This window comes from Gymnodraco acuticeps, unplaced genomic scaffold (assembly GCF_902827175.1).
Source record: "Gymnodraco acuticeps unplaced genomic scaffold, fGymAcu1.1, whole genome shotgun sequence".
Lineage (NCBI taxonomy): Eukaryota > Metazoa > Chordata > Actinopteri > Perciformes > Bathydraconidae > Gymnodraco > Gymnodraco acuticeps.
In genome coordinates this window covers 359,006-385,448 of record NW_022990279.1, presented here as the reverse complement: position 1 = coordinate 385,448, position 26,443 = coordinate 359,006, and the positions used below count along the sequence as shown (strand labels likewise).

The 26,443-nt window shown below is 40.2% G+C and overlaps 1 protein-coding gene across 18 annotated transcripts; it reads left to right on the top strand.

Annotated features, from left to right (window-relative positions):
• The first annotated feature begins 2,007 nt into the window (after positions 1-2,007).
• LOC117549667 (protein NLRC3-like) lies at positions 2,008-26,033 on the top strand. Of its 18 annotated transcripts, none has more exons than XM_034221737.1 (12): positions 2,008-2,477; positions 2,840-2,995; positions 3,835-3,939; positions 6,135-6,239; positions 7,078-7,182; positions 8,960-9,064; positions 12,317-12,552; positions 12,745-14,611; positions 19,459-19,632; positions 21,755-21,925; positions 23,685-23,855; positions 25,615-26,031. In XM_034221737.1, the coding sequence occupies exons 2-12, from the start codon at positions 2,871-2,873 to the stop codon at positions 25,823-25,825; spliced, it is 3,375 nt and encodes a 1,124-aa protein (XP_034077628.1). In that variant the 5' UTR covers positions 2,008-2,477; positions 2,840-2,870; the 3' UTR covers positions 25,826-26,031. The 18 variants fall into 18 exon arrangements, with proteins under 18 accessions (XP_034077628.1, XP_034077646.1, XP_034077632.1 ...); XM_034221736.1 differs by having other exon boundaries at positions 2,009-2,477; positions 12,742-14,611; positions 25,615-26,028; XM_034221755.1 differs by lacking the exon at positions 23,685-23,855 and having other exon boundaries at positions 25,615-26,030.
• Positions 26,034-26,443: the final 410 nt, after the last annotated feature.

The following is a 26,443-nucleotide window of genomic DNA, read 5'->3' as shown; positions in this document are numbered from 1 at the left end:
TTAGCATCACTTGAAATAAATTGAAACTAAAACCAGTGTTGTTTGTCTTTTTTTGGAAAAAAGTTAAATAAACAAAAGCCACTGAAACACCTATACAAATGAATGGTTAGGACAAGCTCACCTACATTGAGAAAACAAAAGGAAACACAATATAACATACCTTGGCCCAAAAGACCAAATGCTAAATTCTTTTGAAAGTTATTTTGTTATTTGGTTGAAATAACTCCCTAGTCCCATATACTTAGAATATAGAATATCTAAATCATTGAACTTAATCATTGCTTACTGAGACTTCTACATACATTTTTACTAGAGGTGGGAAGTAGTGGAGTAAAAATACTTCGTTACTCTACTTAAGTACATTTTTCTGGTATCAGTACTTTACTCCACTACTTATTTTTATGAAGACTTTTTACATTTGGAACCCAAATACATGTACTTTCTATTTCTTACATTTGGAACCCAAATACCTGAACTTTCTACTTCTTACATGTTGAACACAAATACCTGTACTTTCTACTTCTTACATGTTGAACACAAATACCTGTACTTTCTATCTCTTATACATTATTATTATCTCTTCGATTTACACACGGCATCTATTGCACGTCTGTCCGTCCTGGGAGAGGGATCCCTCCTCTGTTGCTCTCCCTGAGGTTTCTCCCATGTTCCCTTTAAACTGTGGGTTTTCTCTGGAAGTTTTTCCTTGTACGATGTGAGGGTCTAAGGACAGAGGGTCTAAGGACAGAGGGTCTAAGGAAAGAGGGTCTAAGGACAGAGGGTGTCGTATTGCCATACTGATATTCTGTACAAACTGTGAAGTCCACTGAGACAAATGTAACATTCGTGATATTGGGCTATATAAATAAACATTGATTTATTGATTGATTGATTATTTTTAAACACGAGTATCTGTACTTCTACTTGATTAAAGGATGTGTGTACTTTTGCCATCTCGGATTTTTACTAACGTTAATATATTTATTAATTTCTGTGAGTGTTTCACACAATGTTGTTTTGCTTGTATCCTTGTATTCTGTGGAGACGATAACATTTATAACAAGTGCACTTTCAATTGCTCGGAAAGTTGGGCACGTGTCTTTAACAATATCTTTGAGTCGCTATAATATTTTATTTCACTTCTTCTGACCGGTCCCCCTTTTATTTTGACTTTTTGTGTCAAGTTGTACACGAGGAGAAACACAGTAACTGTTGTCTCTTCAGTAAATATTTTAAAAGCTCAAATCACCTGGAATTTCCGGCATATTCACGTTCACCTTAAAGCCCCCAGAGACAAAAGTAAAATGTGTGATATTGGGCTAATGAAATAAACTTTGATTAACTTTTATTGCTGTATTTGGCGCAAGAAGTACACTTCACTGCAGAGCCCTCAAGAGCCAGACATAGGCCTACAAGTTTATTAGCGTCAACAATGGTTTTGCTATTAAAGGTTGTGCTACTCCCTAAACCTCAGAAACAGGAGTGTAATGGATGGGATTTCAAACAGGTTTGAGAGGGGAGAGGGTACCAGGAAGGCACTTTTTAAGTATTTGAGTGAAACAGGTTGATTACAACAATTTAAAATAACGTAAACACAGTGGTACACTTCCACAAGTGGTGATAGGATGACATGGTGATACACACTCTTGTACAGTAGGTGGCAGTATGCACCTTAAAGTTAATAAATTGATGAACGTGTGCTTGTGTGTGTGTGTGTGTGTGTGTGTGTGTGTGTGTGTGTGTGTGTGTGTGTGTGTGTGTGTGTGTGTGTGTGTGAATATGCAGTGGTGTTCATTTGTAAATCATTTAGTATAATCACACAAATTCTGTGTTTTATATTTAATAATTCTGTGTTCTTCATTTATTGAACGTGCAATACCTGACTAGGTCTGAGAGGCGGAACCTCTGAAATGTAGTCATGTACTCAGAAGATTATTTTTGTGGGGACTTCCCCCTTCATATTGTGTGTCCCTCACGTTTCCTCTTCCCTTTTTGCGAATGTTCCATGTGAGAAGAGTTGGTGTGAGGAGAAAAACAATTGAATAACGACTGATGTGTTGTATGTTGTCAGATTATCATTGAATAAACGGAGATCGCCTCAACTGTGTGCTGGCTCGGGTCTCATCCCTCATCAACACATTACAAGCAGACACCGCTTAACCACACGTGTGTGTGTGTGTGTGTGTGTGTGTGTGTGTGTGTGTGTGTGTGTGTGTGTGTGTGTGTGTGTGTGTGTGTGTGTGTGTGTGTGTGTGTGTGTGTGTGTGTGTGTGTGTTTAATGGGGGTTTTGAACCTCCAATCTTGAAGCATTGAAGTCTTCAATGTTTTTGTTACTATTATGTTGGAACTTGAGCATGATTCCTATCAGAGGGAGGGGCTGCAGACGGGGAGGGAAGTTGAAAGTGAAAGTATGAAGTCATACTTGTCAGACTGCCAGACGCCATTTTACAGCTTGACGGAGCAGGAGGACAACAGGGTGAGTGTTAACACCAGGATCTGCTTTCTAACACATTCATTATTTACTCTGTCAAACTGGATGTCAGAAAATAACTTATTGGTTAAAAATGTGCGTCATAGAGTCCAATGAGACTTCTGCAAGTGTTGTGAACTTTTATTATTTCCTGTTTCCTGATTCATCAGAGTTACATGTGACGCAGTCAAAATGGAGAGCGGCCTGAAGGCTGACTGATTTCATGTCTTTTAACCAAGTTTATTATTAAGATGGTTTAGATTGAAACAAGTGTGTGTGTGTGTGTGTGTGTGTGTGTGTGTGTGTGTGTGTGTGTGTGTGTGTGTGTGTGTGTGTGTGTGTGTGTGTGTGTGTGTGTGTGTCTCCAGTGTTACTGGTTTGTCTCTCAGACTGGAGAAGATGAGTGATTTAAAAGATGAGGAAGAGGACACATCTCCAGTCCCCAGCTGTCTGTCTCTGAAGAGTGACCGGTCTATGTGGGAACCTATAACCTTCAGAAATGACCCTGGACCCTCAGACACAAAGTAAGAGTCTGTTTCTACTGTAACCTGACCTGAAGAGGATTCTGTTTTTATGTCATCTGATAATCTAAACTGTTTAATGAAACCCAGTAGAGTACCTTAACAAAGTTGGACTCTTGCTCCTTGTCATCGTCAGCAATAGTGTAGCGGCCAAAATCATATAGAAATAAAACAGATAATTAACTTAAAATAATGCAGCCACTGCGGCACTAGTTAGCAGATCTTACGCAGGGCAATGATCCAAGTCCAGACAAGATTATCCGTTGTGCATTTATTATGATCCAATATCATTGACAATGAACAGGTTTCCTATGGTTGGTTCCTTTAAGCCTTTCCTATGGCTTTCCTTTCTTGTGTTTGGAAAACCCTGTTAAAAAACCGTTTGCCTGCTAGTGCTCTGGCTCCCACCTCCACCTGTCTCCAATATGTACAATTACACCAGGTGCTCTAATCACAGTGCCCAAACATGCCTTCAAAATAAGAGCATAGAAACGACTTTAACTTATGACACTAACTAAGAATACATTTACAATAAACACTATAAACAGCAAGACAAATAAATGTTAAACTATTAAATAATATTAAGAGACATATAGCTCCAACAAATAGTAAATGATCTACCAGTGAAATCATCCTCACACTCTACATGTTGGACTTTGTGTTAAATTAAGCAAATAAAATACAAATATGAAAAACGTTTCACACTCAAATGCATTTTAACAACAGAAACCCACAATCAAGACTCAAAAACTCTAAAGATCTTTAATCAGGTGAACAGTCATAGATCAAAATCAACTCTTTAAATAAACTAATGATGTTTAAAACATGTGTTGTTTCCACAGACAGAGAGCAGAGTCTCCAGTCCCCAGCTGTCTGTCTCTGAAGAGTGACCGGTCTATGAGGGAACCTATCAAATTCAGAAATGAACCTGGACCCTCAGACACAAAGTAAGAGTTTCTACTGTAACCTGACCTGAAGAGGATTCTGTTTTTAGTACATTAACAAAGTTGAACTCTTGCTCCTTGTCATCATCAGCAATAGTCAAGTCTCCTCTGATTTGGGTGCAGTTTCCCCTTGAAAGGGACTTGAGGCATCTACTGACTTTGAACAGGGTTCCACTCCAATGACACAGCTTTACTTTTCAGTCTTTTATTTCAGCAGTTTACTTGAAACAAGAAAGATGCATTTAGACAACTAGCAAGTTATTAAAATAAACAAAGCATGCAAACAATACACTGACACTGCTGCCTTAATTGTGAATATTTTACAAATAAACTGGGCAGACTAAGCACAGAAATATTCATTTTAAACATCAATTCTCTAAACCCGAGCTCTTTTAAAATCTCTGCAGATTTAATTAACTGGATTTTATTAGCAAGGTTTTTAGTAAATCAAATGAATTCTTTATAACAATAAATATTGTATTTATTTATTGTTCTTCTTAAATTCAATGTATTTAACCTCCTAAAATCGTATATATCCTTTGAACACCTATCAGAGTAGGCTAATTGCAGGATGTTAAATTAAATAGGTCCTTCTTTTATCTATCCTTTTAACAATAACTAACAGAGAGTCTAATGCTGCATTCACAATGCGATGTTTGGGGGCGGCGCGATTACATGTAAAGTCAATGTAGAGACGCGGACAGACGCAAATTCACTCCGACGGCGAGCATGAAGCGGTGGACGTGGTGCGAATCACGCGATTGAAGCGGGCCGCCTCAAATGCAAGAGTTACATTTTTTCAACTCGAGCGTCAGATTCACGTGACGCGTTCTCACGAAAGCCAATCAGCGTTGGGATTCCCTCTGACGTCCTGCTGTTGATCAGTTGTAAAGATGGAAGAGATGATCGTTGTGGCTGTGAGTGGGTTCCCGGAGATGTACGATACACTTCCACAGAAGGTACAAAGCAGCAATAGTTGTTCCTCCATAGTCAAGGACAGAAATAACCAAAACGATCTTGCATGGAAGTGTAAACAACCTCAACTGTCCGTCAACGGCGCGGCGCGTCAACGGTATGTCTGTTTTGAATGACGCGATATAACAAACTGCAAGCTGAGGTGAAACTCGAGCGTTTAGAGCGAAGCGAATATTCGCATCGCGTCCGGTGTGAACGCAGCATAAGCTCAGAATGTTCTGCAAAATTAGCGCACCAAATTAATACTTATATAAACAATGACGCGTAGAGTTATAAAAGGACACGTGGCACACACGCAAACAATTTACCAGAACATAAAACATCTGAGCGCACCGTGGCTCGAAGCGTCCCAGAAGCTCCTCGCCGCAAGGAATTTATAAAATATAGGATGAATCCTATTTTTGGAAGTGGAACGTTCATCCAACAACTGCTAGGCTGCATACACGACGCTCCGCTTCCGCAACGTTTTGAAACGCGCCTGGTGGGTTATGACGCAGGAGGAGGTCGCAGCGCGGCGCAGCGCAGACGCTTCCGGTGGGATCAGGGGGTAAGGATCTGAGTGTCTGACCGGCTGCCTGTCCTGACTTGGTAGAATGCTTCCCGTCTGCACTCTTCAGTGTGTTACCGGCTGCCTGTCCTGACTTGGTAGAATGCCTCCCGTCTGCACTCTTCAGTGTGTCACCGACTCGCATTCACCAACTATTTAACTCCTTCAGGTAGCGTCACCGGGGCTTTCTGATTAGTGTAATTACTCCCAGCTTGCCAGAGGAGGACCGCCTGCGATCATTACACACTCGATTTCTATCCCTATTAATGGGTAATTTGTATTTAAATGAACATATTTGTAACGCTAATGATTTAATTTCTTATTAAAATTAATCTATTTTTTTATTGATATGTATTTATATATATTATTTTCCGACTAATTGTAATCTGTATTTATTTGATCATTATTATAGCCTCAGGCTCTGTTTGACTTCACAGCAATAGTAAATGATCTACCAGTGAAATCATCCTCACACTCTACATGTTGGACTTTGTGTTAAATTAAGCAAATAAAATACAAATATGTAAAACGTTTCACACTCAAATGCATTTTAACAACAGAAACCCACAATCAAGACTCAAAAACTCTAAAGATCTTTAATCAGGTGAACAGTCAGAGATCAAAATCTGCTCTTTAAATAAACTAATGATGTTTATAACATGTGTTGTTTCCACAGACAGAGAGCAGAGTCTCCAGTCTCCAGCTGTCTGTCTCTGAAGAGTGACCGGTCTATAGGGGAACCTCTATACTTCAGAAATGACCCTGGACCCTCAGACACAAAGTAAGAGTCTGTTTCTACTGTAACCTGACCTGAAGAGGATTCTGTTTTTATGTCATCTGATAATCTAAACTGTTTAATGAAACCCAGTAGAGTACCTTAACAAAGTTGGACTCTTGCTCCTTGTCATCATCAGCAATAGTGTCGCGGCCAAAATCATATAGAAATAAAACAGATAATTAACTTAAAATAATGCAGCCACTGCGGCACTAGTTAGCAGATCTTACGCAGGGCAATGATCCAAGTCCAGACAAGATTATCCGTTGTGCATTTATTATGATCCAATATCATTGACAATGAACAGGTTTCCTATGGTTGGTTCCTTTAAGCCTTTCCTATGGCTTTCCTTTCTTGTGGTTGAAAACCCTGGTGAAAAACCGTTTGCCTGCTAGCGCTCTGGCTCCCACCTCCACCTGTCTCCAATATGTACAATTACACCAGGTGCTCTAATCACGGTGCCCAAACATGCCTTCAAAATAAGAGCATAGAAACGACTTTAACGTATGACACTAACTAAGAATACATTTACAATAAACACTATAAACAGCAAGACAAATAAATGTTAAACTATTAAATAATATAAAGAGACATATAGCTCCAACAAATAGTCAATGATCTACCAGTGAAATCATCCTCACACTCTACATGTTGGACTTTGTGTTTAATTAAGCAAATAAAATACAAATATGTAAAACGTTTCACACTCAAATGCATTTTAACAACAGAAACCCACAATCAAGACTCAAAAACTCTAAAGATCTTTAATCAGGTGAACAGTCAGAGATCAAAATCTGCTCTTTAAATAAACTAATGATGTTTATAACATGTGTTGTTTCCACAGACAGAGAGCAGAGTCTCCAGTCCCCAGCTGTCTGTCTCTGAAGAGTGACCGGTCTATGTGGAAACCTATAAACTTCAGTAATGAACCTGGACCCTCAGACACAAAGTAAGAGTCTGTTTCTACTGTAACCTGACCTGAAGAGGATTCAGTTTTTAGTACATCAACAAAGTTGAACTCTTGTTCCTTGTCATCATCAGCAATAGTCAAGTCTCCTCTGATTTGGGTGCAGTTTCCCCTTGAAAGGGACTTGAGGCATCTACTGACTTTGAACAGGGTTCCACTCCAATGACACAGCTTTACTTTTCAGTCTTTTATTTCAGCAGTTTACTTGAAACAAGAAAGATGCATTTAGACAACTAGCAAGTTATTAAAAATAAACAAAGCATGCAAACAATACACTGACACTGCTGCCTTAATTGTGAATATTTTACAAATAAACTGGGCAGACTAAGCACAGAAATATTCATTTTAAACATACATTCTCTAAACCCGAGCTCTTTTAAAATCTCTGCAGATTGACTGGATTTTATTAGAAAGGTTTTTAGTAAATCAAATGAATTATTTATAACAAGAAAGATTGTATTTATTTATTGTTCTTCTTAAATTCAATGTATTTAACCTCCTAAAATCGTATATATCCTTTTAACACCTATCAGAGTAGGCTAATTGCAGGATGTTAAAAATAAATAGGTCCTTCTTTTATCTATCCTTTTAACAATAACTAACAGAGAGTCTAATGCTGCATTCACAATGCGATGTTTGGGGGCGGTGCGATTACATGTAAAGTCAATGCAGAGATGCGGACAGACGCAAATTCACTCCGGCGGCGAGCATGAAGCGGTGGACGTGGTGCGAATCACGCGATTGAAGCGGGCCGCCTCAAATGCAAGAGTTACATTTTTTCAACTCGAGCGTCAAATTCAGGTGGCGCGTTCTCACGAAAGCCAATCAGCGTTGGGATTCCCTCTGACGTCCTGCTGTTGATCAGTTGTAAAGATGGAAGAGATGATCGTTGTGGCTGTGAGTGGGTTCCCGGAGATGTACGATACACTTCCACAGAAGGTACAAGGCAGCAATAGTTGTTCCTCCATAGTCAAGGACAGAAATAACCAAAACGATCTTGCATGGAAGTGTAAACAACCTCAACTGTCCGTCAACGGCGCGGCGCGTCAACGGTATGTCTGTTTTGAATGACGCGATATAACAAACTGCAAGCTGAGGTGAAACTCGAGCGTTTAGAGCGAAGCGAATATTCACATCGCGTCCGGTGTGAACGCAGCATAAGCTCAGAATGTTCTGCAAAATTAGCGCACCAAATTGATACTTATATAAACAATGGTTATAAAAGGACACGTGGCACACACGCAAACAATTACCAGAACATAAAACATCTGAGCGCACCGTGGCTCTGCGGACCTCTCACACAACACTAAGGATCTGAGTGTCTGACCGGCTGCCTGTGAGGACTTGGTAGAATGCTTCCCGTCTGCACTCTTCAGTGTGTTACCGGCTGCCTGTCCTGACTTGGTAGAATGTTTTCTATTTTTTTATTGATATGTATTTATATATATTATTTTCCGACTAATTGTAATCTGTATTTATTTGATCATTATTATAGCCTCAGGCTCTGTTTGACTTCACAGCAATAGTAAATGATCTACCAGTGAAATCATCCTCACACTCTACATGTTGGACTTTGTGTTAAATTAAGCAAATAAAATACAAATATGTAAAACGTTTCACACTCAAATTAATTTTAACAACAGAAACCCACAATCACGACTCAACAACTCTAAAGATATTTAATCAGGTGAACAGTCAGAGATCAAAATCAGCTCTTTAAATAAACTAATGATGTTTAAAACATGTGTTGTTTCCACAGACAGAGAGCAGAGTCTCCAGTCCCCAGCTGTCTGTCTCTGAAGAGTGACTGGTCTATGAGGGACCCTCTAACCTTCAGTAATGAACCTGGACCCTCAGACACAAAGTAAGAGTCTGTCTCTACTGTAACCTGACCTGAAGAGGATTCTGTTTTTATGTAATCTAATATATTAAACTGTTCTTTAATGAATCATGTGAGCACTTTGTAAAGGGAACACGCAGCAGAGTACAGCAAGCTAACATTATTTGAGGATAATTCAATATGCAATTATATTATCATTGTATCTGTGGTATGAAAGGGTTTTAAATAGCAAACATGTTGATAAATACTGATTTAAAACTAAATATATATCATCCAAAACATTCTTTAACTACTTGGGCATGTTTATGATATGTCTTTTTATGATGTTTATTAATAATAGCAGTCACCTGGTGAGCTGGTTGAGTTCAGCATTAGCAGATATAACAGAGTTTCAGAGATTACATGTAGAGTCAATGCAAAGACCCAGATCCGTGCCTGGCAACACGAAGGAAGTGAAGATGGGAAATTCATATCACCTGCGTATTCGTGCAGCGTGACACATTTCAACTTGAGTGTAAAGTCTGTGACGCTCTGTTACAGAAAGCTGTCAGTGTTGAGATTGTGCTCCTGTGGTCTCTGACGGTCTGAGGGGAATCAGAGAGGAGAACAGAGCTCTACAGCAGCTCATATTCAATCAGGGTTATTCATGTTCCTGTTTAAACCAAAGACTGTCTGTGGTGCTAACAATATAGTCACTGCTGTACGTATGACTACATGAAGTTCTTCTGAGGGCTGATGGAGCAGCTAATGTTAGCCTAGCTTTAATCAAACCCATCTCATTCAGAAAACAAACGTTTGTAAATGTTTACGCTCGTTGTGTTGGAGTCAGACCTGACAAAGCTTTAACTCAGTATCAAATCAGTATCATTCTGTTGTTATTCAGGCATCCTTTCCAGATGTTTATTGCTATGAATTCACAGCAGATTCTCTGTAAGTTGGGTTTATAGTGTACCAGGTTAATACAGCTGTGTGTCTTAGTAGCAGGGTTCGTACGGGTGCTTGAAATCCTTGAAAATGCTTGACATTTGACGTGGTGTTTTCAAGGTTGGGAAAGTGCTTGAATTTTGGGAATGGTGCTTGAAATTGAGATAAAGTGCTTGAAAATGTAAATGCTTTACTTTTACAATAAATTGCTGTCTGACTGAATAGTTCGGTTTTTAGATTGAAAGAAAAATAATTGCTTCGCTTCTAAAACAGCTCCTGCAAAGTTTGCAAAAATAACGATGCGAGAGTCTGCGCTGACGAGCCACATGAAAGGTACGCCGTAGAAGAGCATTTTAGATTAGGCTAACGTTGCATGTTACGTTTGTTTAAGCTAACGTTAGCGAGCTGAATAGCAAACTCGATTGAGGGATAATAATAATTGCAGGGGACAATCATTTCAGAGGAGCGTACCTATGTTATGTGCGTTACAGTCGCCATCGTGTGGTGTTCAGAGGATGAAGCACTCAAGGCATTTTGTGTTATAGCATAAATATAATCTCTTGATTTGACACAGAGCGATTTTGAAAGCAATGTATTTCTACTGGTAGTATGTTTCGTGCCTAAACCAAATGTGACTTGCTCTATCGAAATCAGTCACATCGACCCGAAGACACATCTTCGTTTGTATTACTGGTCTGGGGGAAGCTCGCGAGTGTGTGTGTGTGTGTGTGTGTGTGTTTGTGTATTTTTGCGTTTGTTTCCCGGGGAAACACTTACAAGAAACACCAGCTGTTGTTATGCCTGCTGTGACGTTAAGTTACTCAGTTCTCTGCTTGTAATTATGCCGAAGCTTCAAAGTTGTATTTATCATCTGAATTTGCCGAAAGAAGTTTAATATTCTGAAAGCCAAGACTTTGTTTATTTGAAAACAGATGAAAACAAACTGTCTTTATATAAAATTGAAGTATTATACAAGTAAAACTACATGTTGCTTTAATCCCATGTAATGGTAGAATGAACACAGTCTTCCTTTGAAGATGTAGAAGTCAGGTTCTTGAGTAGTCAGCATTACCTACAAATCATTGTACACATTTGTAAATATTATTTTCCACTTGTTACCATTGTGAGTCTATTTCTATGCAGCTCTGCGTGATTTTGTGGCTACAATTCAGACTAATACGCTACTAGAGGTGGAATAAGTACTCAGGTATTGTACTTGAGTAAAAGTATAAGTACTCAGATCTTGTAGTGAAATTATAAGTACTCAGATCTTGTACTTAGCAAAAGTAGAAGTACCAGAGTGTAGGAATACTCTGTCACAGTAAAAGTCCTGCATTCAAAATATTCCTCAAGTGAAAGTAGAAAAGTATTCTCATCAAATATAGTGAAAGTAGCGACAGTGAAAGTAGTCGTTGTGCAGATTGGTCCATTTCAGAATATATGATATGTTTTATAATGATTGATCATGAAAGTGTTCTCAAAGCTGGAGAAGGTGCAGCTAGTTTGAAGGACTTTGTATACTGCAGGGTAGCTGGTGGATTTACTCCAGGTGGAACTAAAGTCTGATTTAACACTTGGTTAGATTTCACATCATTCATCCACATCTGTGAAGTAACTAAAGGTATTAAATACATTTAGTGGAGTAGAAGTACACCATGTACCTCTGAACTGTAGTGGAGTAGAAGTACACCATGTACCTCTGAACTGTAGTGGAGTAGAAGTACACCATGTACCTCTGACTTATGTTTACTGCCAACCTAAAAGTACCTCAAAAATAGTAATCAATAATGTATTGAAAAGTTATTTGACTGATTGTTTTATATCGGCTCAGACAGGTTATATGGGAGGCCCAGTCTACGTACAGATCACTGATTTTGAAATATTAAACTTAGTTTTATTTTCATTAATTTTTCATCCTCGTGTAGAAGGCTATCACAAAACACACATGTGGTTGTTTATAGCATAAAGAACATCTGATTTAATGTGAGGTAGGGAAATAATCATTTGAGTATGTGTATATAAATATGTAATTTACAACAGCTGTAAGCTGCTTGAAAAGCTGGAAAATGCACCTTGAAAATGCTTGAAAAGTGCTTGAATTTGACTTTGGAAAAGGTGTAAGAACCCTGTAGTAGATGCAGTGCACTTGTGCTCCTCTGGGGGATGTCATGAATCCAGACAGGATGCTCTTTGGTTTCATGATAATATGAATTGTAAGCTATCTACCTATACCACAAAGGTATATTGTAGAGACCTTTTTTTAAATATCAAACTAGAATGTTCCCCCTTGTTGTACCTTTGGGGATAATCAGCTCCCCTAAAGTGCTATAAAGGATGTGTTCCTCTCCACAGAGGGAAGAGGCAGAGTGGTGTTCCTGTGGAGGAGCAGCTGTCCAGCTGTGCTCTGTGTCAGGACGTCCTGAAGGATCCAGTCTCTACCAGCTGTGGACACTGGTTCTGCAGACAGTGCATCACCTCATACTGGGAGCAGAGACCTCCATCAGGAAACCCCTCCTGTCCCCAGTGTGGAGAGAGATCCAGAACCAGAGCTGGCCTGCAGACAGCCAGTCAGAGCAGCTCTGTACGAGGTAAGAGGCCGAACTCATGCAGCGTCTTATTCCTCTTCCTGGTTCATTTGGTCTTGATCAGGTATACTGTTGTAGAGCATAGACATTAAGCTGTTTGCAAAACATTTCAACTCAGTCTATTTTTTATTAGTTTTATTGTTAGATTCTCAAAAGCATTTCCTGATTCTCTCGTGTTCCCTTCTCTTCCAGCAGATAGTGGTCTGCAGGAGGTTCTAGATGAACATAGGCTCAGTCTGAGGAGGAGATGTGAACGTGTGACTGAAGGAACTGATCAAAGTGAAACCCTCCTCAACAGCATCTTCACTGAGCTCTACATCACACAAGGCCAGAGTGAAGAGGTTAATACCCAGCATGAGGTGAGGCAGCTGGAGACAGCTTCCAAGAAGGAGACCCTCCATGACACTCCAATCAAGTGCCAGGACATCTTTAAAGCCTTACCTGACCAGCAGACTCTCATCAGAGCGGTCCTGACCAACGGAGTCGCTGGAGTTGGAAAAACCTTCTCAGTGCAGAAGTTCACTCTGGACTGGGCCGAGGGTTTGGGAAACCAAGATGTCAGTCTGGTGATCCCGCTCTCCTTCAGGGAGCTGAACCTGATCAAAGGTGAGCAGTACAGTCTTCTCAGGCTGCTCCATGTTTTCCATCCCACCTTACAGAAGGTCACAGCAGAGCAGCTGGCTGTCTGCAAAGTGCTGCTCATCTTTGACGGCCTGGATGAAAGCAGACTTTCTCTGGACTTCAGAAACAATGAGGTTGTGTCTGATGTCTCTCAGCAGTCCTCAGTCAACGTGCTGCTGACAAACCTCATCAGGGGGAAGCTGCTTCCCTCGGCTCTCGTCTGGATAACTTCCAGACCTGCAGCGGCCAATCAGATCCCTCCTGAGTGTGTGGACAGGGTGACAGAAGTACGAGGCTTCACTGACGCCCAGAAGGAGGAGTACTTCAGGAGGAGATCGAGTGATGAAGACCTGTCCAGCAAAATCATCTCTCACATCAAGAGCTCCAGGAGCCTCCACATCATGTGCATGATCCCAGTCTTCTGCTGGATCACTGCTGCAGTTCTGGATCACATGTTGACTACATACCAGAGAGGAGAGCTGCCCCAGACCCTCACTGACATGTACTCACACTTCCTGCTGGTCCAGACCAAGAGGAAGAAGCAGAAGTATGAAGCGGGACATGAGACGAGTCCACAGCAGCTGACGGAGGCTGACAGGAAGGTTCTTCTGAAGCTGGGGAGGCTGGCGTTTGAACATCTGGAGAAAGGACACATCATGTTCTACCAAGAAGACCTGCAGCGCTGTGGCCTTGATGTCACAGAGGCCTTGGTGCACTCAGGAGTTTGTACAGAGATCTTCAAAAGAGAGAGTGTGATCTTCCAGAAAACAGTCTACTGCTTTGTTCATCTGAGCATTCAGGAGTTCCTGGCTGCAGTCTACATGTTGCACTGTTACACCAACAGAGACACAGAGGTACTGAAGGACTTCCTGCAGGGAGACTGGCCCTATGAGAACAGTGAAAACAGAGATCAGGATTACCCATCCCTGGATGTCTTCCTGAAGGGAGCCATGGGGAAATCCCTCTGTAGTAAAAATGGCCACCTGGACCTGTTTGTCCGCTTTCTCCACGGCCTCTCTCTGGAGTCCAACCAGAGTCTGTTAGGAGGCCTGCTGGGTCGCACAGGCAAGCGTCCAACAATCATCCAGAGAATCTTCAAAGGCCAGCTGGGTCGCAAAGACATCAGACCAGAAATCATCCAGAGAGCCATCAGCAACCTGAAGGAGATGAGCAGTGGATATATCTCTCCTGACAGGAGCATCAACATCTTCCACTGTCTGACAGAGATGAAGGACCACTCAGTACATCAGAAGATCACAGAGTTCCTGAAGTCAGAGAACAGATCAGAGAAGGAACTCTCTGTGATCCACTGCTCTGCTCTGGCCTACATGCTGCAGATGTCAGAGGAGGTTCTGGATGAGTTGGACCTGAGTCAGTACAAAACATCACGGGAGGGGAAACGGAGACTGCTTCCAGCTGTGAGGAACTGCAGGAAGGCCAAGTAAGTCCAGATGTGATTAACTTTATAAACTAATGTGGATCAGGAGTTTAATTATTCAGATAAACACTATAACATTTCTGCTGTTTAAATACTGAGAGCAAAATAAAACCAGCACTGTTCTTCTATTTATTTATAATAATAGCTAAACTGAAGCGTTCCTCTCTTCATATTGAGTGAAGGAGGCGACATGTCAAACACATGAAGGACTCTAGAGGTTTCTCAGCATGTGATCACACCACACAGCAGGACTTACAGTTATCAGAGAAATATGTTATTATTACTTTCTAGTAGTTTCTTTATCATTAAACAGACACAGGTTTTTATCACAATGTGTTGGAGTTTAAAATCAGATCTATATCATTTCCCACCAATAACAGAGTCATGTCTTAATGCTGATATACTGAGAACATCTGATGGTATTCAGTTTGAAATATTGAAACTTTATTGTTTTGTTAATTGTGTTTGTGTTCGCAACACAAGTTCAGATGCTCAGAGAAGCCTAAACACTTTTCTCTGGGTATTGTCCACAGTAATGACTGTTACATGTCTGATATGTGTAATGTGTATTTGTCCTCTCTTCTTCATGTCTCTTCTACATCAACATGTGTCCCCTCTTCTTCATGTCTCTTCTACATCAACATGTGTCCCCTCTTCTTCATGTCTCTTCTACATCAACATGTGTCCCCTCTTCTCATGTCTCTTTCTACATCACAGTGTCCCCTCTTCTTCATGTCTCTTCTACATCAACACGTGTCCCCTCTTCTTCATGTCTCTTCTACATCAACATGTGTCCCCTCTTCTTCATGTCTCTTCTACATCAACATGTGTCCCCTCTTCTTCATGTCTCTTCTACATCAACATGTGTCCCCTCTTCTTCATGTCTCTTCTACATCAACACTGTGTCCCCTCTTCTTCATGTCTCTTCTACATCAACACGTGTCCCTCTTCTTCATGTCTCTTCTACATCAACACGTGTCCCCCTCTTCTTCAGTCTCTTCTACATCAACATGTGTCCCCTCTTCTTCATGTCTCTTCTACATCAACATGTGTCCCCTCTTCTTCATGTCTCTTCTACATCAACATGTGTCCCCTCTTCTTCATGTCTCTTCTACATCAACATGTGTCCCCTCTTCTTCATGTCTCTTCTACATCAACATGTGTCCCCTCTTCTTCATGTCTCTTCTTCTTCATCATGTGTCCCCTCTTCTTCATGTCCTCCTCTTCTACATCAACATGTGTCCCCTCTTCTTCATGTCTCTTCTACATCAACATGTGTCCCCTCTTCTTCATGTCTCTTCTACATCAACATGTGTCCCCTCTTCTTCATGTCTCTTCTACATCAACATGTGTCCCCTCTTCTTCATGTCTCTTCTACATCAACATGTGTCCCCCTCTTCTTCATGTCTCTTCTACATCAACATGTGGTCCCCTCTTCTTCATGTCTCTTCTACATCAACATGGTCCCCTCTTCTTCATGTCTCTTCTTCATCAACATGTGTCCCCTCTTCTTCAGGTCTCTTCTACATCAACATGTGTCCCCTCTTCTTCATGTCTCTTCTACATCAACATGTGTCCCCTCTTCTTCATGTCTCTTCTACATCAACATGTGTCCCCTCTTCTTCATGTCTCTTCTACATCAACATGTGTCCCCCTCTTCTTCATGTCTCTTCTACATCAACATGTGTCCCCTCTTCTTCATGTCTCTTCTACATCAACATGTGTCCCCTCTTCTTCATGTCTCTTCTACATCAACATGTGTCCCCTCTTCTTCATGTCTCTTCTACATCAACATGTGTCCCCTCTTCTTCATGTCTCTTCTACATCAACATGTGTCCCCTCTTCTTCATGTCTCTTCTACATCACATGTGTCCCCTCTTCTTCACTGTCTCTTCTACATCAACATGTGTCCCCTCTTCTTCATGTCTCTTCTACATCAATCATGTGTCCCCTCTTCTTCATGTCTCTTCTACATCAACATGTGTCCCCTCTTCTTCATGTCTCTTCTTCATCAACATGTGTCCCCTCTTCTCCATGTCTCTTCTACATCAACATGTGTCCCCTCTTCTTCATGTCTCTTCTACATCAACATGTGTCCCCTCTTCTTCATGTCTCTTCTTACATCAACATGTGTCCCCTCTTCTTCATGTCTCTTCTACATCAACATGTGTCCCCCTCTTCTTCATGTCTCTTCTACATCAACATGTGTCCCCTCTTCTTCATGTCTCTTCTACATCAACATGTGTCCCCTCTTCTTCATGTCTCTTCTACATCAACATGTGTCCCCTCTTCTTCATGTCTCTTCTACATCAACATGTGTCCCCTCTCTTCATGTCTCTTCTATCATCAACATGTGTCCCCTCTTCTTCATGTCTCTTCTACATCAACATGTGTCCCCTCTTCTTCATGTCTCTTCTACATCAACATGTGTCCCCTCTTCTTCATGTCTCTTCTACATCAACATGTGTCCCCTCTTCTTCATGTCTCTTCTACATCAACATGTGTCCCCTCTTCTTCATGTCTCTTCTACATCAACATGTGTCCCCTCTTCTTCATGTCTCTTCTACATCAACATGTGTCCCCTCTTCTCATGTCTCTTCTACATCAACATGTGTCCCCTCTTCCTCATGTCTCTTCTACATCAACATGTGTCCCCTCTTCTTCATGTCTCTTCTACATCAACATGTGTCCCCTCTTCTTCATGTCTCTTCTACATCAACATGTGTCCCCTCTTCTTCATGTCTCTTCTACATCAACATGTGTCCCCTCTTCTTCATGTCTCTTCTACATCAACATGTGTCCCCTCTTCTTCATGTCTCTTCTACATCAACATGTGTCCCCTCTTCTTCATGTCTCTTCTACATCACATGTGTCCCCTCTTCTTCATGTCTCTTCTACATCAACATGTGTCCCCTCTCTTCATGTCTCTTCTACATCAACATGTGTCCCTCTTCTTCATGTCTCTTCTACATCAACATGTGTCCCCTCTTCTTCATGTCTCTTCTACATCAACATGTGTCCCCTCTTCTTCATGTCTCTTCTACATCAACATGTGTCCCCTCTTCTTCATGTCTCTTCTACATCAACATGTGTCCCCTCTATCTTCATGTCTCTTCTATATCAACATGTGTCCCCTCTTCTTCATGTCTCTTCTACATCAACATGTGTCCCCTCTTCTTCATGTCTCTTCTACATCAACATGTGTCCCCTCTTCTTCATGTCTCTTCTACATCAACATGTGTCCCCCCTCTTCTTCATGTCTCTTCTACATCAACATGTGTCCCCTCTTCTTCATGTCTCTTCTACATCAACATGTGTCCCCTCTTCTTCATGTCTCTTCTACATCAACATGTGTCCCCCTACATCAACATGTGTCCCCTCTTCTTCATGTCTCTTCTACATCAACATGTGTCCCCTCTTCTTCATGTCTCTTCTACATCAACATGTGTCCCCCTCTTCTTCATGTCTCTTCTACATCAACATGTGTCCCCTCTTCTTCATGTCTCTTCTACATCAACATGTGTCCCCTCTTCTTCATGTCTCTTCTACATCAACATGTGTCCCCTCTTCTTCATGTCTCTTCTACATCAACATGTGTCCCCTCTTCTTCATGTCTCTTCTACATCAACATGTGTCCCCTCTTCTTCATCAACATGTGTCCCCTCTTCTTCATGTCTCTTCTACATCAACATGTGTCCCCCTCTTCTTCATGTCTCTTCTACATCAACATGTGTCCCCTCTTCTTCATGTATCTTCTACATCAACATGTGTCCCCTCTTCTTCATGTCTCTTCTACATCAACATGTGTCCCCTCTTCTTCATGTATCTTCTACATCAACATGTGTCCCCTCTTCTTCATGTCTCTTCTACATCAAACATGTGTCCCCTCTTCTCCATGTCTCTTCTACATCAACATGTGTCCCCTCTTCTTCCATGTCTCTTCTACATCAACATGTGTCCCCTCTTCTTCATGTCTCTTCTACATCAACATGTGTCCCTCTTCTCCATGTCTCTTCTACATCAAACATGTGTCCCCTCTTCTTCATGTCTCTTCTACATCAACATGTGTCCCCTCTTCTTCATGTCTCTTCTACATCAACATGTGTCCTCCTCTTCTTCATGTCTCTTCTATATCAACATGTGTCCCCTCTTCTTCATGTCTCTTCTACATCAACATGTGTCCCCTTTGTGGAAAGAGACTCTGAAAGTTTCAGGAACAAAGATTTTCTCTCTTTTTGATCCATTTCTATAAAAACCTGTCTGAAAATGAGCTGATCAGATTTTGGCCACTTTATGATGTCATAACGATGTTTTGTCTTGTGTAACCATTAGCCAATCAGCAACCAAGGAACCCCCTCCCCCCCCTTATCACCTGAATCTCCTCCTAGAGCACCATTGAGTTCTTTGTAACCAAATGTCTCTCAGAGGGGCGTGGGGGGGGGCTCCTTATTTTCATCTAAAGTAACAGACAGAGAATCAGCACTTTGGAAACAGGGCTGAAACAGAGGGGATTATGGGTAATGCTGCAATGATCTGTTTGGTGTTTCAGCCAATCAGAGACAGGCTCTGGATATATCTGAGACCTGTGATATATTGATGAGAAACAGTATAATAGGGGAACTTTTGATTTCTGTTTCTTTTGGTAACAGTCAGTGACAGCAGGAGCACAGACATGTGATCAGATCACACCGACAACTCATTAAGCTCTACTATATTATATTATGATATAAAATAGACTAACAGCAAATCTCAATCAGAACATATGTCAAATATGTTTTCATCAAATGCTTCAAGTTAATATAATGTTTCCTCTTGTTTTAACACATGTTGTAATATATGTGTTTTTATAGACTTACTGGCTGTGGACTCTCAGAGACTCACTTTGAAGTCGTGGCCTCAGCTCTGAAGTCGGACCCCTCCCATCTGAGAGATCTGGACCTGACTCACAACGCTCTGAAGGACTCAGGAGTGGAGCTGCTGAGTTCTGGACTAAAGAGTCCAAACTGCAGACTGGAGGCTCTCAGGTCAGCTCACTGACTGCAGTTCATACAGATCTGTTTGTGTTTATCATTTTCTGAATTTGAACAAATACATTTTAATTGTTATTTCTTCCATGTTTGCTAATGACTGAATATTCATTAGATTATCAAAGAGAAGGTGAATGTGTGAGGGAGAGAGTGTGAGCTTCCACAGACTCACCCTGTGCTCCATGAGTCAGTGGAGATGCTGTCAGTACTGATGAGCTGTGAGGGAGATGAAGGAGTTGTTAAACATGTGATCAAAGTGAAAGATCCAGATTATCAGTGGATTGTTTCTAAATCATCTCTGACATTCAAACCCTGTTTAACTCTGAACAGATTATTAAACCTGGAGTTATTTCAAACAGGAACTTTGTTTTCTAAAGTGACATCATGTTTTCTTTATTCAGACTGAGTAGTTCTGCTGGTTGTCAGAGATCAGCTGTTGTGCTCTGGCCTCAGCTCTGAAGTCCAACATCTATCTGAGAGATCTGGACCTGAGTCACAACACTCTGAAGGATTCAGGAGTGGAGCTGCTGAGAGATCTTCTGGAGAGTCCAGACTGCAGACTGAAGACTCTCAGGTCAGTTCACTGACTCTCTGTTACTGCTGGAGGTCTCACATGTTTCATTAGTTGTTCAACTTGTTCTTCTACATATATATAACATCCATACGTTTGTAAATGTTGTTTTGTTCACATTTGTATTTCTCTAAATGTAGTCTGCAGTCATAACAGTTGATTGTTTCCTAAAGAAACTATTATTCTTCCACTGCTAGTTGTTCAAGTAAATGTATGTTTTCTTTAGTAGATGCTCTGAATAAAGAAGGTCCTCTGAACTAATATTAGTTTTACATAAAGTTTACTTTGTGACATAGAAATGTTTATGTTCCCAATAGGGATTCACGATCTGGTGAAAAAGTCATATTGAGATTATTGTGGACAATGTTGTGATTTTTCTTTCGGAGGGATGTTTTGTCTTGTGTAACCATTAGCCAATCAGCAACCAAGGTAACCCCCACCCCCCCCCTTATCACCTGAATCTCCTCCTAGAGCACCATTGAGTTCTTTGTAACCACATCTCTCTCAGAGGGGCGTGGGGAGGGGCTCCTTACTTTCATCTAAAGTAACAGACAGAGAATCAGCACTTTGGAAACAGGGCTGAAACAGAGGGGATTATGGGTAATGCTGCAATGATCTGTTTGGTTGTTCAGCCAATCAGAGACAGGCTCTGGATATATCTGAGACCTGTGATATATTATGAGAAACTGTATAATAGGGGAACTTTTGATTTTCTGTTTTTCTTTTGGTAACAGTCAGTGACAGCAGGAGCACAGACATGTGATCAGATCACACCGACAAACTCATTAAGCTCTACTATATTATATTATGATATAAAATAGACTAACAGCAAATCTCAATCAGAACATATGTTCAAATATGTTTTTCATCAAATGCTTCAAGTTAATATAATGTTTTCCTCTTGTTTTAACACATGTTGTAATATATGTGTTTTTATAGACTTGATGGCTGTGGACTCTCAGAGACTCACTTTGAAGTCGTGGCCTCAGCTCTGAAGTCGGACCCCTCCCATCTGAGAGATCTGGGACCTGAGTAACAACCCTCTGAAGGGACTCAGGAGTGGGAAGCTGCTGGAGTTCTGGACTAAAGAGTCCAAACTGCAGACTGGAGGCTTCTCAGGGTCAGTTCACTGGACTGCAGTTCATACAAGATCTGTTGTGTTTATCATTTTCTGAATTTGAAACAATACATTTTAATTGTTAATTTCTTCTTCATGTTTGCTAATGGACTGCAATTTCATCAAGATTATCAAAGAGAAGGTGATGTGTGAGGGAGAGAGAGAGTGTGAGCTTCCACAGACTCACACTGTGACTCCAGGGAGTCAAGTGGGAGATGCTGTCAGTACTGAGGAGCTGTGAGGGAGATGAAGGGATGTTGGTTAAAACATGTGATCCAAGTGAAAGATCCAGATTATCAGTGGATTGGTTTCTAATCATCTCTGACATTAAAACCCTGTTTAACTCTGAACGAGATTATTACCTTACCTGGAGTTATTTCAAAACAGGTGAACTTTGTTGTCTAAAGTGACATCATGTTTTCTTTATTCAGACTGAGGTGCTGCAGTTTGTCAGAGATCAGCTGTTCTGCTCTGGCCTCAGCTCTGAAGTCCAACATCCATCTGAGAGATCTGGACCTGAGTCACAACGCTCTGAAGGATTCAGGAGTGGAGCTGCTGAGAGATCTTCTGGAGAGTCCAGACTGCAGACTGGAGACTCTCAGGTCAGTTCACTGACTCTCTGTTACTGCTGGAGGTCTCACATGTTTCATTAGTTGTTCAACTTGTTCTTCTACATATATATAACATCCATACGTTTGTAAATGTTGTTTTGTTCACATTTGTGTTTCTCTAAATGTAGTCTGCAGTCATAACAGTTGATTGTTTCCTAAAGAAACTATTATTCTTCCACTGCTAGTTGTTCAAGTAAATGTATGTTTTCTTTAGTAAATGGTCTGAATAAAGAAGGTCCTCTGAACTAATATTAGTTTTACATAAAGTTTACTTTGTGAAATAGAAATGTTTATGTTCCCAATAGGGATTCACGATCTGGTGAAAAAGTCATATTGAGATTATTGTGGACAATGTTGTGATTTGTGATTGAATGAACAAAGTGTAATATGGACTTGGTCAGGGAAAGGGAAGAGCACAGACAAATGATCATTTTGAAATCTGTATTCTCAAAGAATCATAAACAAATACAACAACAACAATATCTGAGCAGTAGGCTACTGTTTGAAAATAACTTAGAATCTGATAAAATCAAATAAATACCAAAATATATCTTCCTTGAAAATAAAGGTTTTCTCTGCATACTTTCTGCACTACTATCCAGTAAATATAAGAACACATGCACATGTTCATCAAATAAGACATCTGGATGCCCAAACAAATGAGGATGCAACAGAGAAAAGAGCAAGTAACAACATGGGGCATATTTAGTGTAACCTCTACAACTGGAACAACATATATGTTAAATAAAAGTGATACCCAAAGTATCGCCATATTACAGATGGAGCATTATTTTTGGCCACCAATGAACCTGAAAAGGATATTGCATTGTTTTTGTTACTTTCATTGCTATTGTATACATTTCTTAAGTGCAAGTTAACTCAACTTCCTGTTTTATTTAGACATGCTTTTATTTAGAAGGCGACTTTGCGCTATTAACAGGAAGCTACTGTTCCCAAAGAAAAGAACTTGATGGAGATGAACGGAGATAAAGTACAGACATTAACGGAGATATCTACATTTAAATACGGCGATATCAAAATAAAAAGTTAACATTAAAGTATTAGCAAGAGGCACAAGGTTAGTGTTAACTGATATAAACTTGTGTCCTGATTCGTTTATATTGTTTTATAACTTTGCAGTTCACTTGTTTAATGGTTTGCTAAAGTGATGCTAATATGGATGAAGCTTAACTGTATTTGTTGTTTTGTGTCTTTGTGTAGCTCTTACGTTGATTTTTGGAGTTTTCAATACATTAGAAATCATCAGTCAAGTGTACGACCATCTTTCGGAGGGATGTGCTTCACTTGGTGTTCCGGTTTCCTGTTGTTAGCATTCCAGCTTCACAGTAGCAGCTAGTGCGTTCTTGTGTGTGTAGTTAAATGGAAAATAAAGTGTGCAGTTCCATATTAAACACACCGCCTCCGACTCCCATTCATCGGCTCTACACCACCACATGTTATTATTTAATTAAATCGCAGCCTGTTGCGGTTATGTAATCGCACAAGCTGATATCGTGATTGTGATTCGATTAATCGTGCAGCCCTAGTTCCCAATCATTTAGACGTGTTTTCACAGATAATAAACAGAAGGCTGATATAATGAGTATCCTCAATAACAGAATGACGGTCACTGTTATTCAGGGAAAGATCATTGATTAGGACGCAGTAATGATGAGCTGCACATTTCAGACCTGAACATCTGACTGGATTATAAACTGATTTTTATCCTCATCATGTTTTCTTTATTCAGACTGAGGTACTGCAGTTTGTCAGAGATCAGCTGTTCTGCTCTGGCCTCAGCTCTGAAGTCCAACATCCATCTGAGAGATCTGAACCTGAGTCTCAACACTCTGAAGGATTCAGGAGTGGAGCTGCTGAGAGATCTTCTGGAGAGTCCAGACTGCAGACTGGAGACTCTCAGGTCAGTTCACTGACTCTCTGTTACTGCTGGAGGTCTCACATGTTTCATTAGTTGTTCAACTTGTTCTTCTACATATATATAACATCCATACGTTTGTAAATGTTGTTTTGTTCACATTTGTATTTCTCTAAATGTAGTCTGCAGTCATAACAGTTGATTGTTTCCTAAAGAAACTATTATTCTTCCACTGCTAGTTGTTCAAGTAAATGTATGTTTTCTTTAGTAGATGCTCTGAATAAAGAAGGTCCTCTGAACTAATATTAGTTTTACATAAAGTTTACTTTGTGACATAGAAATGTTTATGTTCCCAATAGGGATTCACGATCTGGTGAAAAAGTCATATTGAGATTATTGTGGACAATGTTGTGATTTGTGATTGAATGAACAAAGTGTAATATGGACTTGGTCAGGGAAAGGGAAGAGCACAGACAAATGATCATTTTGAAATCTGTATTCTCAAAGAATCATAAACAAATACAACAACAACAATATCTGAGCAGTAGGCTACTGTTTGAAAATAACTTAGAATCTGATAAAATCAAATAAATACCAAAATATATCTTCCTTGAAAATAAAGGTTTTCTCTGCATACTTTCTGCACTACTATCCAGAAAATATAAGAACACATGCACATGTTCATTAAATAAGACATCTGGATGCCCAAACAAATGAGGATGCAACAGAGAAAAGAGCAAGTAACAACATGGGGCATATTTAGTGTAACCTCTACAACTGGAACAACATATATGTTAAATAAAAGTGATACCCAAAGTATCGCCATATTACAGATGGAGCATTATTTTTGGCCACCAATGAACCTGAAAAGGATATTGCATTGTTTTTGTTACTTTCATTGCGATTGTATACATTTCTTAAGTGCAAGTTAACTCAACTTCCTGTTTTATTTAGACATGCTTTTATTTAGAAGGCGACTTTGCGCTATTAACAGGAAGCTACTGTTCCCAAAGAAAAAAGCTTGTCGGAGATGAACGGAGATAAAGTACAGACATTAATGGAGATATCTACATTTAAATACGGCGATATCAAAATAAAAAGTTAACATTAAAGTATTAGCAAGAGGCACAAGGTTAGTGTTAACTGATATAAACTTGTGTCCTGATTCGTTTATATTGTTTTATAACTTTGCGGTTCACTTGTTTAATGGTTTGCTAAAGTGATGCTAATATGGATGAAGCTTAACTGTAGTTGTTGTGTTGTGTCTTTGTGTAGCTCTTACGTTGATTTTTGGAGTTTTCAATAAATGAGAAATCATCAGTCAAGTGTACGACCATCTTTCGGAGGGATGTGCTTCACTTGGTGTTCCGGTTTCCTGTTGTTAGCATTCCAGCTTCACAGTAGCAGCTAGTGCGTTCTTGTGTGTGTAGTTAAATGGAAAATAAAGTGTGCAGTTCCATATTAAACACACCGCCTCCGACTCCCATTCATCGGCTCTACACCACCACATGTTATTATTTAATTAAATCGCAGCCTGTTGCGGTTATGTAATCGCACAAGCTGATATCGTGATTTCGATTCGATTAATCGTGCAGCCCTAGTTCCCAATCATTTAGACGTGTTTTCACAGATAATAGACAGAAGGCTGATATAATGAGTATCCTCAATAACAGAATGACGGTCACTGTTATTCAGGGAAAGATCATTGATTAGGACGCAGTAATGATGAGCTGCACATTTCAGACCTGAACATCTGACTGGATTATAAACTGATTTTTATCCTCATCATGTTTTCTTTATTCAGACTGAGGCGCTGCAGTTTGTCAGAGATCAGCTGTTCTGCTCTGGCCTCAGCTCTGAAGTCCAACATCCATCTGAGAGATCTGGACCTGAGTGAGAACGATCTGAAGGATTCAGGAGTGAAGCTGCTGAGAGATCTTCTGGAGAGTCCAGACTGCAGACTGGAGACTCTCTGGTCAGTAAGGGGTCTCTGCTGGTTCAGCAGTATTGTATGAAACACAGGGAGGTGTTTCTCTCTCTGGGGAAACAGATCAGTGATGTTACCCACTGACTGCAGGCTCTTTCATTCTTCCATCAACTATAGAAGGCCAGCTGGAAATGCACACATTTATATATATTATTATTTATTTATAGCCACTGTCATTTTATTTTGTATATATTGATTGTTGTATTTTTGTATTTAGGTCTTAATGTAAACATGTGTCTTTGATTCTGTGTATAAATATATATAAATATTTGCACACATATTTTTTATATACATATGTTTTTATATTCTGGATTGTGGGAAACAGTATTTCGATCTCTCTGTCTGTGCACACAAACTGGAAGATTGACACTAAAGCTGACTTTGACTTGACATTTAGTAATCAACTCTCTCACAGACAAATGGGATTTGACTGAAGAGTGGAAAAGGTAGTCTGTTTTTATGGGATGTTTTTAGTTTCTAGACTAATGACTGGTTGCTTCCTGTAATGCAGCTGAGAGCAGTCAGTCGTAGTGTTTGCAGAGAAGATATGATGGGATGTAAAGCATGAGATCAGTCAGGACTCTGAAGCTGACTGACTCAAAGAACAAACACTTATTTTAAACTGGATCTGAAACTGTTGGATTGT

Excerpts from the sequence above, each read along its gene's own strand:
- LOC117549667 (XM_034221736.1), top strand. The coding sequence starts at position 2,871 with ATGAGTGATTTAAAAGATGAGGAAGAGGACACATCTCCAGTCCCCAGC. Across the intron at positions 6,240-7,077 it reads CCTGGACCCTCAGACACAAA|ACAGAGAGCAGAGTCTCCAG; the intron begins GTAAGAGTCTGT and ends TTGTTTCCACAG. Across the intron at positions 23,856-25,614 it reads TGCAGACTGGAGACTCTCAG|ACTGAGGCGCTGCAGTTTGT; the intron begins GTCAGTTCACTG and ends TTCTTTATTCAG.